The following is a 13,799-nucleotide window of genomic DNA, read 5'->3' as shown; positions in this document are numbered from 1 at the left end:
TAAACATAATCCGTTCTTCCCGTCTTTGTGTATTGAAGACCCTTCAACCACGATGCCCTCCTTCCTTCTGTCGATACTTGTAATGATGTTTGTGGCTTGTGGATAATCCGTTCCATACGGGAATCTGGTGGCTTTCTATCAGCTCCATGGGGATTTCAAAATTCAGTATGGGATGGGTTAATTGTGTAAAGATTGGTGGACTGTTACTATAACTTCGACTTCTATTACTACAACAACTACAGTCATGTACTACTACTACTAGGCCTACTACTACTACTACTACTACTACTACTAACTACTACTACTACTACTACTACTAACTACTACTACTACTACTACTAGGCCTACTACTACTACTACTACTACTACTAACTACTACCACAACAACTACTACTACTACTGCTTCTACTTCTACTTTTACTATACTACTACTACTACTACTAACTCTCTAAAAAAAAATCGAGTGAAAATTTTCACTCTAAAAAGAGTGAATACAAAAAAGAGTGAATTTCGAGTGAAATTGGAGTGAATTTTGAGTGAAAATGCTCATTTTCACTCATTTTGGAGTGACGTCAGGGATCACTCGAAGATTTTGGAGTGATCCCTGACGTCACTCCAAAATGAGTGAAAATAAGCATTTTCACTCAAAATTCACTCCAATTTCACTCGAAATTCACTCTTGTTTGTATTCACTCTTTTTAGAGTGAAAATTTTCACTCGATTTTTTTTTTAGAGAGTAGGCCTACTACTACTACTAACTACTATTGTAACTACTACAACAACTACTACTTCTGCTTCTACTTCTTCTACTACTACCACTACTACTAAGCGCGACAATAGATACTCCGCAAAAATCTGATTTTCAAGTGGCAGCCTTGCTACAAGTCACCGTAGGTGAGGTCCGGGGTAACCATAATCACTACACAGTTGGGTGCTTGGAAGCATTGTGAGCTACATGTAAATCAAACAGATATTCGATAAGATTACAATCACGATCTTTATTATTTTGTTCTTTTTCTCATCATCCGTCGTCCTTATTATTCTACTTCTGCTGACCCTCTTCAAAAGACCGTGTGTAAAATGTTATATTTGTGGATGTTTCTTTTCATTTAGCTTCGTAATGAAGCATGTCATTCACCTGCTCCCTCTCTCTAAATTTCGTAGGCAGAAATTTATTTAGTTGTTGCTGGGTAGGGCAAGCTTCCTGCAAGCTTTGTGGTTGTTAAGTTCAGATTTTGTGAACACACGCTACAAAGCATGCACAAGATGTGAATGAGTCACAGAACGGGTCTACTGTTTAAAGAGCTCACAGACACGCTTGGGTTTGTGAGATTGATAACAAATGGTGGCGCTCTCTTTAGTTTGTCAGCAGGGTACGTATAAGTCGTCGTATGGCAACCATCCGTGTACCCCGTGTCCAGCCCACTCCTCAACAGTCTCCACAGCCAGCACGGACAGCATGGACTGCGAGTGTGACCTGGGTTACGTAGAGAACACCGGTATGAACGGAAGCAGCTGTCATCGTGAGTTTTTTTTTTTTTTTTCATTATAGCAACTATAATTCTACAAATCGATGGTTCAGATTTGGAAACTCTTTTTCATCATGATTAAACATGTTAGGGCATGGTCAATGTTCGCGAAGACTTGTCGACGACCTCAAGCAACCAAACATTTCTGGCGACTATCGATCGACAACCAATCGGGGACCACACTCCAATATTTTTGATCCGCAACTGGTTGCTTAACTGGTTACTGACAGGCTGCTTACCGGTTGCCTACCATTTGCAAAGGATTTGACGACCGGTTGGAGAGCGCTTTGTGAACGGTTTTCCAACAAAAACAAATTGACAATGAATGGGCGACTGCTAGCTAACAGAAAGGTTTATAAATGGTTGGCAACTGGCCGCCGATTAGTTGCTAATTTTCGTTTGAGGCTCGGCAACCATTACTATAAATGGAATACAAATTTATAGGCACGTGGACACAGACTCTCTAAAAAAAGATTTGTCTGTATAAATAATTTGTACATGTAATCAGCTCGGCAACCGCTTGGTAAAAGGTCAGCGATCAGTCTTTATTTGGTTGCCGATCAAAATTCTTCATGCCAAGAGCCAGAAATCACTGCAGACCAGTCGTAACGAGGTTAGCAACCAGTCGGCAACCGGTTGCAGATCTTTGAATGACCAATTAAAGATTAAAAAAAAAAAAACGTTTTGCCCAACGGTTTCGTAGGCAGAAAGTTTTCGATGAAGCTAAAACGTCAAGCTGACCAAAACTATTCGCTGACAACCATTTTGTTACCTTAAAGGGGGGGGGGGGTATTTCATAACATGTGACAACCAACTGCCAGCCAATCATTGCAGAGGCCGTAGAATGTTCGGAGACCGGTCTGGGCTTATGTGTGACCATAGCCTTAAAGGATGTGTACAGTTCTGGTTGAGGTGAGGATTTAGCTTTTAATGTTTTGCGAGATAAATGTATTCAGAAACCACTCTATGAGATGTCAAAGAGCATGCAATTCTAAGGGGTATCAAAAGTTTATTTGATGAAAATCGGTTTTGAAATGACTGAGATATCCAAAAACAAGGTGAAACAAAGAGATCCTAATAAAAGGCGTGGCCTGTCGCTTTTATTATTATCACTTTTTTGGGGTATCTCAGCCATTTGAAAACCAATTTTCAGCAAATAAACATTGAATCCTTCTTAAAATTACATGCTCTTTCATATTTCATAAGAGGTTTCTCGTGATCTCACTTAGGAATGTTATAAACCTGAATCCCCATCTCAACCAGTACTGTACAGTCCCTTTAAGTAACCCTTTCTTGTGCCAGCGATTTTGAACAGTGAGCACAACGCCATGGAGTTTTCCTTGTCAATCGACACTTAGAGCACACAGAGGGTTAAACCGTGAGCAACGGGATTGAATTGCAAATCGATACCATGTTTAAATTTACTTGATCATGGGGACTAAATAACACAAAAGATAACTTATGTGATTATCTTATCGACACCGGATGCAGAATTTCGGTCTTCATTGCAAAATAGCGGGCTATTATCTGATCGGGCTAATTCTTTGGATCAGAAATGGTAGGCTATTCTTCAAGGTCGAGCTGATGAAGACCCACCTTGAAAGTGGTAGAGTTTCAAGTTGTTTTTTTTTTGTTGCATGTTTATGAAGTGACACTGGTTGCAGCAGTGTATACAGATTCGATGATGTGATACAGTCAATGCTCCTTTAGTCTTCTGTTAGCTTCCACATAAGTATTCAAAAGTTTCCACCGTAATGTACTGTATTCACAGTAATGACTTGTGTGGATGAGGAGAAGAGACTGTACTTGTTGAATTATTTCATAGAGGCGTGGTTTTGTTCGAACAAAAAATGTGAGATAGTGAGTTTGTATCATTTGCGTCATATTATTAACAGATGTGAAACTTTTCAGGTTTTATACGTTTTATTTCTTTGCCCGACTTTGCTGATATCTTTACTCAGTAAAGAAATCAATAAAGAAACTTTTGATTTGATTAATTGTTCTTCTAAAATTCATCTTGATCACGGTGCGACTCTTCTACTCCAAAACATTGAGACGCAAACTCATGACACTGCTACTTTGCCTGAGGCCTCCTCCATCATCTAAATCAGGACTAATGTCATATTTAGTGAAAGAGATACCCTATTATAATAAAAATTATCAAAGCATGATAACATTTAATACTTGTTAATCTGCTTTAAAATAAACCAGTTTTATTCTTGTCTTGTAATTTACGCGTAGATATTGCACTTGCACACACACATTTGTGTGTCGCAGATCATAAGCATATGACCACACATGTAAGCAACACTTAGGAGTGAATTAGTCAGATGTTGTGATAATTATGCTTATAGTATGATGGGAGATTTGTAAGACAATATTTTTTTCTTATGAAAATGTTTTCTACTTAGCTGTTGAGTGCACAGCGTTCAATATTACCATCAACGACACGTCCATAATGATGATACCTGCCGACTGCCAGAACACATTCGACAGCACCTGTACGTTTCAGTGCAAACAGGGATACCGGATCGTGGGTGCAGACACGAGTTCCCGTTGCCTGGAAACTGGGGATTGGTCGGCCACGCCCCCTACGTGTGAGAGTGAGTGCACCTTTGAAGATGATTCTTTACGATTAGTTGTGGCATACTAAAGATGAAATTAACTTGTCATTATGCCACATTTTGTTTTTGTAAATAAATAAATGAGACTGTTAAATCTAACGCCAGGTAGTATAATATCATAAAATAGAGGTCAGATAGGATCCCGGTTGGCATGTGTTCATTCATTTGTGTTCAGGTTAGAAATTCTCACACCTTAGAATAATTTAAAAACTGTCTCGACACTCTAAATTTCGACTTCAAATCGGAAGAATCACCATTAAGTTGGAATTCCTTTTGCCAGCATTTCGAGCAAATGTGCGTCCTTTTGTAATTCAAAGTTTCCCATGAGTGTGGCATCAAAGGTAAAAACAGACTTTTATTATTCAATTCGTTCATTTTATCTTCGGCAACTATTTTTATGTGGTAAAACGTGAGCAGAAGTTGCTTGCAGTGACTTGCCCGAGCCGGAGGACGGTGAAAGTGACTGCGACACGAATGATAATAGCATCGGGACAGTGTGTACCCTGAGATGTGACGAGGGGTACCAGCTGGAGGCTTCAGGAGTCAATACGACAACCTGTCGGGAGATGGTCCCTCCTACCACTGCCGAATGGGACAGCCAGCTTGGTGCTTGCCAAAGTGAGAAGCGATATTTATGATCTCTGTTAGTAGGAGTTGTAGTATTACAGAGGAAATCCACCCCAAAAGTGACTAAATTTCAAAAGAAAGAACAAAACTCCCTACAGAATGTTCCCAAAATCGCAAATTCGGATAAAAAATAAGGAAGATATGACATTGTGAAATTCCATTTTTTTAAAACATTTCTTGACCAGTCCTCATGAATGTTCACATGAGCTAGTTGATGATGATGATTTTGTTTTTATGTATGTTATATATGAAATTCAGAAAAAAAAGATATTTTTAGCTGATTGTTAGCTGATACAGGTAAAAACATATTCCAATACCAAAATATATCAGAGGTAACATTTGTTCCTTTTTTATATTGGGTGGTTTTAAGGCAAGTTTAAATTCATACAGCAGAAATATGAGATTTTTGGCATTTCCGTATACGAAATGAATATGAAACTGTGAGAACATGACATCATCAACTTGCTGATTTGAATATTCATAACAATTGGTCAAGAAGTGCTTTTTGAAAAATTGTGAAATTTCAGGATGTCAATCATTTCCTTATTTCTTATCAGATTTTGATTATTTTTTGCACTCCTCTGCAGGGATTTTTTTTTCTCTTTCTCGTGAAATCAATGCAATTTGGGAATGGACTTCTTTTTTTAGCAATGATTGTCTCTACGAATTGAAATAACAAGTTGTGTTTTTTTTTTTTTTTCTAGAAGCCAAAAGTCTACACAGTGCATTCAGGCCATGTCCTTTCTTGTTTTCTATATGTTAGGGTTCATGGCTGATGCAGTGATTAGTAATAGAATATAAACAACCCTTTTGAAGATGGAGATTGCTAATAATACTGCTTTGTGTATCTATTGTTCGATGACCACTGGACTTGATTTCGAATCTACACCAGCAGTGGCGTATCTAGGGAAAACGGCGCCCGGGGCAAGCGCGAAAATTGCGCCCCTAATTTTTTGAAAAAGTGTTCAACCCCAACCCCATCCCGGTAGGGACTTTAAACAAAGTCCACATGATATGCTTTTTCAAGCACTTAAAAGGGTTCTTTTGAGGGTGATTTAAATGTAATGAATTTTGATAAATTTTGGCGAGCGAGCGCAGCGAGCGAGCCGAAAATTTTGTTATTTCAGCTTAGAAAACAATGAATTCTTGTCATTTTTTGCTAATCAAATCTTACAATTCCTATCAAGATATAGTGACGGCCTTATAGATAACGATTTATACCAACAAACTGCATTCATGAGGAATTTAAAAAGTACTCTAAATTAGTACGCGCGAGTTAGCCGAAATTTGTATATTTCCACGTCATCATCACGTTTTGTTCTTTGAGGGTGATCTAAATGTAATGAATTTTGATAAATTTTGGCGAGCGAGTGCAGCGAGCGAGCCGAAAATTTTTGTATTTCTGCTTACAAAACATGAAATTCTTGTCAGTTTTTGCTTATTAAATCTTACAATTCTAATCAAGATATAGTGACGACCTTATAGATAACGATTTATACCAACAAACTGTGGACTTATAAAACTAGTACTCTAAATTAGTACGAGCGAGTGAGCCAAAATTTGTATATTTCCGCGTCATCATTACGTTTTGTTCTTATCTTTTTTGATTTGTTTTTTTTGCGCCCCCCCCCTCCCATGTTCGAAACCGTTGGCGTCCTCTCTTGATCCAATCGGCGACCGCTTCAGACACGCATGAAATTGCAGCCGCTGCTCCGTGTAACATTTTTCCTGCTTAATATAAAATGACATGTGTGAACACAATAGACATTGTCATTTTGTGCGCGTCATCATCACGTTTTGTTCTTATCTCTTTTTTCTTTTTCTTTTTTGGATAAATTTTGGCGAGCGAGCGCAGCGAGCGAGCCGAAAATTTTTTGTATTTCAGCTTACAAAACATTGAATTCTTGTCATCTTTTGCTTATTTAATCTTACAATCCTAATCAAGATATAGTGACGGCCTTATAGATAACGATTTATACCAACAAACTGCATGAGGAATTTAAAAAGTACTCTAAATTAGTACGCGCGAGTTAGCCGAAATTTGTATATTTCCACGTCATCATCACGTTTTGTTCTTATATCTCTTTTTTCTTTTTCTTTTTTGGATAAATTTTGGCGAGCGAGTGCAGCGAGCAAGCCGAAAATTTTTGTATTTCAGCTTACAAAACATGGAATTCTTGTCAGTTTTTGCTTATTAAATCTTACCATTCTAATCAAGATATTGTGACGACCTTATAGATAACGATTTATACCAACAAACTGTGGACTTATAATACTAGTACTCTAAATTAGTACGAGCGAGTGAGCCGAAATTTGTATATTTCCGCGTCATCATTACGTTTTGTTCTTATCTTTTTTGATTGGTTTTTTTTTGCGCCCCCCCCCCCCATGTTCGAAACCGTTGGCGTCCTCTCTTGATCCAATCGGCGATCGCTTCAGAACGAATGAAATTGCAGCCGCTGCTCCGTGTAACATTTTTCCTGCTTAATATAAAATGACATGTGTGAACACAATGGACATTGTCATTTTGTGCGCGTCATCGTCACGTTTTGTTCTCATCTTCTTCTCTTTTTTTGATAAATCTTGGCGAGCGAGCGCAGCGAGCGAGCCGAAAATTTTTGTATTTCTGCTTACAAAACATTGAATTCTTGCCATTTTTTGCTTATTTAATCTTACAATCCTAATCAAGATTTAGTGACGGCCTTATATAGATAACGATTTATACCAACAAACTGTGGACTTGAAAAAAATACTCTAAATTGTACGAGCGAGTGAGCCGAAATTTGCATATTTCCGCGTCATCATTACGTTTTGTTGTTATCTTGCTTGATTTTTTTTTGCGCCCCCCCCCCCCCCCGTATGTTCGAAACCGTTGGCGCCTTCTTTTGATACAATTGACGATCGCTTCAGAAGGAAAGAAATTGCAGCCGCTGCTCCGTGAAACATTTTGCCTGCTAAATATAAAATGACATGTGTGAACACAATAGACATTGTCATTTTGTCCGCGTCATCATCACGTTTTGTTCTTACCTTCTTTATTTATATAAATTTTGGCGAGCGAACGCAGCGAGCGAGCCGAAAATTTTTGTATTTCAGCTGACAGAACATGGAATTCTTGTGTGAACACAATAAACATTGTAATTTTGTCCGCGTCATCATCATATTTTGTTTTTATCTTGTTTGATTTGTTTTTCTGCCCCCCCCCCACCCCACCATTCTCCTCCCCCCCCCCTTTCCGGGCGATTTGTTTCTTCTTCTTCTTCTTCTTTTCTTTCTCCTTCTTCTTCTTCGTTTTTTTTTTTTTCGTTTTTTTTTCTTCGTTTTTTGCGCCCCCAAGGAGTGGCGCCCGGGGCACGTGCCCCCCTTGCCCCCCCCTAGATACGCCACTGTACACCAGGTCTAGTGTCCAGTAGTAATGTAATTTATTCACAAATAATCTTTCTTGCCAGGCGTACAAATTTGATATATAATATAGTTCGATTGTCAGCAGAATAAATGATACATTTCAATGTAAAATGTGAAAATAAAATTGAGAAAAAAATAAAGATGTTAAAATAATACATAAGTATGCAAGGAGTGAAACACCATAGCAGAGTAGGTAAGGGCCTAACCACCTTTTTTCAGTTCTCTAAGGGAACTTGCTATCCAGGTAATAATCAGTACTTGCGTCATTACCTGGACTTGTATATCAAGGATTTAGCCAGTCCTTCCTTCACGCATGATTTCGCCCTATATCCACCAGGCAATACATGCCTTATTCAATATTTTCTATCCCCACCCCCTTTCTCTCAGAGATATCCTGCCCAGGGCTCACGGTTACATCTCCGATGACGATTAGACCAGTGGTCTGCCAGAGCTCTCCCAAGTACGACCAAGATTGTTCCTATGGTTGTCAGACCGGTTACACACTGAACTGCACTGGAGAGGCTTTCATCAACACGACTTGTCTTGCAAATGGAACTTGGTCCAGCATTCCTCCGATGTCCTGTGAAGGTTAGACTTTCGAGAGCCACTGATCATTCAATTGATTGATTGATTTATCGATGAATAAACGTTTGATTGATTAACCAACATGATAATTGATTAATTTTTTTTTGTTTTAAAGAATATTTTATTCTTCATCAATGGAAACATAATATACAAATAAATTGATACAGAAATCTCCGGACCAATTTTATAGTCCTTTTCATCAATGGATGCAAAACTGATATCAAAACTTAACATTGATTTAGCATGTTTTGATACACTCTGGTACATTTTTTTCACAATCAATATACACAATCCATATATAAACATCTCTTCTTTTCTAATTTTACATTATTAATTCCTCAATCTCTTAACAATTTTTTTCTTTCATTACATAATAAATTATATTAACTGAATCACTTACCCCAAAAATAATTTCTTTTCAGCTTTCATACAATCCAACCTAAAATATCAATATCCATTGATTGAAGTTTTTTGTTAAAAAAACAAAACAAAACAACCCCCTCGCCATCCCCCCCACTACTCAATACCCCCGTCCATTCTCCCTCTTACTACCCCACCCCATCCCCCCTCCCCCTTCCAAAACCCCCATCACAACAAAACCTCAAAAGCAACTGAAACCTGTGTGTCCTGACTTACATTATAACACTTAATACGAGTGCGTGGAAAAGGCATTTCCTGGTGGATGTACGGCAGACCATACTCTGTTAAATAAACGCAAAGCAAATTCTCAATTCTTTTTCCAGTTTTCCCACTTTTGTAAATGTATTGGCAACGTATTACGTATAACTGCTAATTTTTCTTCTTCTAACCTATCCTGCTCTATAGACCTTTTAATGAAAGATTCCGTTGGGGGTGTCTTATTTTTCCTTCCTAAAAAAAGCAATTTCTTCACCAAAATTATAACATGGTTAACTAACTGAGCTTTTCCTTTATCTGGTAGCTCTATACCAAAAAAGATCTCTTCCCAGCTCAACTGTTGCAAATCAACATATTCAAAGAAAGTACTACATTTTCCCCAAACTTTCCTAGCAAAATCACATTAATGGAATGATGGATCGACTGACTGATTGATTTATTTATTGATCGATCGATCGGTCAATTGATTGATTTATTGATTGATTGGTTGATTGATTGATTGATGGATGGATGGATGGATGGATGGATGGGTTGACAGAATTTTGTATTCGTTCCCTCATTGCTCTCCATGTCAGTCATCGTATTTATTCACAGGGACTGGCAGAGAGTATTTCAATTCCTAGGAACGTATTTTTTTTTGCACATCCCTATACAACCCACGTTGGTATGACAGGGATTTTTTTTAACGTTTGTCTTTCAGCCAGTTGCGAAGTTCATAATGTGATTCCGTCATTTTTGTTTTTCCCTCGATAGATAACTTGCCTCCTGAAGTGAGGTGCCCTAGCAGTATCAATGACACCACCGATGATTTAATGCCGACACGAGAAGTAAACTGGACGGTACCAGTGCCGACTGACAATAGCGGCATAAGGCCGGATCTTGTAGGAAGCCACAACCCGCCGCACCACTTCCATATCGGGCTCACTGTCGTAACGTACGTTGCGACTGACACAGCGGGGCTCACCTCCCAGTGCAACTTCACAGTGGAGATTACAGGTGATGAGTTCTCACTCAAAGTGTGTATGTGCGATCAGAATTTTATTATTCAGGCATTATAAAGTAATCCATTGCAGCTTAAAGATTGTAACAGAATCTCACATGGGAGCGTTGTGGCATAGTGAATAAGCTCCAGACTCCCAATCGGAGGACGCGAGTTCGATTCCCGCCCAGTGCTTACGTCCTTGGACAAGTTGTTTTTACCCACCATGTCCCTCTTGCTTGACCTAAGTGTATTTAACGGGTACCTGGCAACATTAGGGTAAAGATAATGATAGGGTCCTCTTCTAGAGCAGTGACAACACTGAAGAGGCCTACCCTGGATAAAGAAGTTCTCTATAATATCAGTGGTATTTTGTATTTAGTATAACATAAAATGATATCGATGAGATAGCTCTTGTTCTTGCGAGGACACGTACCTACAGCAGAATTAGTGAAAAATACCCAGCTCATGATATTCATTGTTCAGGGCACAACTTCTATTGTCAAGTTGGTGACTCTATAGGCTCCCTTTGCACGGCTGACTAGGCAAGATTTGTGTGTGGGGAATGGATTCCCACTTCAAGTAGAATCCCAAGAAGGCCAAGATTAAAATTGTATATATATTTTTTTTAATTTTGTATATTTAAATATTTTTTCAATTTTTTTCAATTCTTTTTTTACTAAGAATTCAAAACCAAATGGTATCGAATAAGGTTTTAACACAGTGAAGATTATCAATTGAAGCCGTAATTTCATATGATACAGTGATAAGCTGCTTATACTGATGTCCTTTGTATGCTATGACACTAAAGCATCAGTTATGGAATCAAAGTGTCTTTTGCAAAAATGAAAAATGCCTGCCTCAGACATTTTATAGTGTGTATTCATTTTTTTTTTGCATTATAACTGCACTCGGATTTAAATAGATGGCTACTTTAATATGAAATCATATAAAACGAAGTATTTTTTTTTTCAAATTGTGAAGCAACATTTGATGTGGTGCAGTGATGAACGTTTCTCTTTCTACATGTACATTCATATTTATATCGATGCTCTTTCTATATTTTGGAGTGCACGGTGTAATAACATTACATATGAAATTAAAATCTCTGTTTTAAAGTCAAAATGTCTGACTAACGCATTTAATGCGTGTATCCATTTCTTACCATTGCACTGTTACTGCTATACGTACAAGCTTGGGTTAAAACAGATGGCTATTTCAAAAGAGCAAATTAAGTCCACTCACTGCAATGTCATTTTTTTGAGACAAACATCATATATTGTAAGGTTATGTAATGTGTGTGCTATTTTGTTCATGTATTTTACACCTTGCTACATCTGTTGGTACAACGATGAACAATGAACTCGAGGTCGACGCATGATCTTTGGAAAGGTCGATCTTTGGAAGGATCTATTTTAAAGACAAACTTTCTGGAGAGGTGTTTTTACCTCGTTCCGGGCTTCTCTGTCTCAGGGTGTGTTTATCAACTTTCCCCAGTTTAAACGACTTTCAAAAGCCCTTTCGATAGCCCTTTTGATAGCCCTTTCCATAGCCCTTTCGAAAGCCCTTTCCATAGCCCTTTCGGAAGCCCTGTCCACTCCCTGTACTATTAATGTGCCGCTTGTTTTCGTCGGCTGCGTTTATCAACTTTCGATAGCCCTTTCGATAGCCCTTTCCATAGCCCTTTCGAGAGCCCTTTCCAAAGCCCTGACTGCCTGTACTATTAATGTGCTGCTTGTTTTCTAAGAAGGGACGGCGAAAAGCAATTACCATCATAAAGACATATCTTACTTTGAGAGTGACGAGTCATGATACAATGCCACATGAATCAATTGTTTTCCTATCTGTGAGGCAGCTCCAGTTTAGCACATACTTCAAATATTTCTGAGTGGCGGCATGAGACATGGGATCGAAGGGAATGAGACTGTTGTTACTCTATTTCTAAACCTTGTTGGTGAGAGAAACACCTCCTTGTTCCAAGCATATGCGTGCATTACACACAGCTGTATGTATACACCTGTGTACACGTACTCGTGTGCACTTTACGTGGCGCGCGTCTTTTCAGAAACTGGAAACGCATGGTTGCGTAACCGCAGTAGGGCGACCTAAAGGGCTTTAACAAATTTCGGGCTTTCGAAAAGGCTTTCCTAAAGGGCTTTCAAACAGCTTTGCGTTTATCAACTCGTGAAAATTCCTTGAAAGCTGTTTGGATAACCTGTTTCTGCCGAGAAAGGAGAGTTGATAAACGCACCCTTTCGTAAAAGGCTTTCCTAAAGGGCTTTCAAAACAGCTTTGCGTTTATCAACTCGTAAAAATTCCTTGAAAGCTGTTTGGATAACCTGTTTCTGCCGAGAAAAGAAGTTGATAAACACAGCCTGTCAGCTTCTTTCTACTATTCAACCATTGTCAGCAAGATGAATGCAGAATTAGCACCTTGTGCACCAGTAGTTAATAGACCTAACATAGGCATTTACACTCCAACGAAACACCCATTCCTTTTGTAATTCAAACGGTTGAACCCGCTATTCGCGCCATTTTAGATTGGCAGTAACCTTCCTTGCTTCGCTGCCCACTAATCAACCCCACCCAATGCCCAAGTTGTAACACGCTATACGCTACGTTGACTTTTATGTTATAGTAAAAAGTACATTTGAGTAGCAAAAATGAACCTTAGTGGCATTGTCAACTTTTCATGATCTATAACTGAATTATTTTTGACCGCACCAGTCTTTTGACTAAGAACTCAAAGCAACTGGGATCGCATAAAGTTTTCATACAGTGAAAATTACAGGCAACCATTTCATATGATACATTGATAAACGGTTTATACTGATGCCCTGTGTATATTGTGTAATTAAAGCATCAGTCATATATTGAAATAGTGTTTCTCATTAAAATCAAAATGTCTACCTCAGACATTTATAGTGTGTATTCATTTTCTTTACTGCATTTTTTGCACTCGGATTTAAATAGATGGCTACGTTAACATGATAAACTGATACATAATGATATAGGTATATATATATTTTTTTCTTGAAGCAACATTTGATGCGGTGCAGTGACGAACGTTTTTTCTTTTTGCACGTACATCCATGTTTATATTTATGCTCTTTGTATATTTTGGAGCTATAGCAATACACATGAAATCAAATTGTCTGCTTTTAAACTCGAAATGTCTGACTAATGCATTTGGCGCGTGTATCCATTTCTTGCCATCGCATTATTACTGCCACAAACAAGCTTCCAGGTTAAAACAAATGACTATTTCAAAAGAGCAAACTAAGTCCACTCACTGCAATGTCATTTTCGGAGACAAACCTCATATATATTGTAAGATTATGTAATGTGCGTGCAATTTTGTTCATGAATTTTTCACCTTGCTACATCTGTTGGTACAACGATAAACAATGAACT

General features: G+C 38.3%; 1 protein-coding gene across 1 annotated transcript in view; it reads left to right on the top strand.

Annotated features, from left to right (window-relative positions):
- The window catches only part of LOC139727837 (sushi, von Willebrand factor type A, EGF and pentraxin domain-containing protein 1-like), a 61,057-nt gene that overhangs the window by 7,377 nt on the left and 39,881 nt on the right, over positions 1 to 13,799 (top strand). Inside the window, exons 4-8 of the mRNA XM_071638813.1 lie at positions 1,362 to 1,523; positions 3,941 to 4,132; positions 4,571 to 4,771; positions 8,573 to 8,773; positions 10,160 to 10,402. Coding sequence (XP_071494914.1) covers positions 1,362 to 1,523; positions 3,941 to 4,132; positions 4,571 to 4,771; positions 8,573 to 8,773; positions 10,160 to 10,402 — 999 coding nt within the window. The remainder of the gene's footprint in view (positions 1 to 1,361; positions 1,524 to 3,940; positions 4,133 to 4,570; positions 4,772 to 8,572; positions 8,774 to 10,159; positions 10,403 to 13,799) is intronic.

The sequence above is a fragment of the Diadema antillarum genome, unplaced genomic scaffold, assembly GCF_040938485.1.
Source record: "Diadema antillarum isolate AM-2024a unplaced genomic scaffold, OU_Dant_1.0 scf00000018, whole genome shotgun sequence".
In the NCBI taxonomy this organism is placed as follows: domain Eukaryota; kingdom Metazoa; phylum Echinodermata; class Echinoidea; order Diadematoida; family Diadematidae; genus Diadema; species Diadema antillarum.
This window is presented reverse-complemented; position numbering and strand designations above follow the sequence as displayed.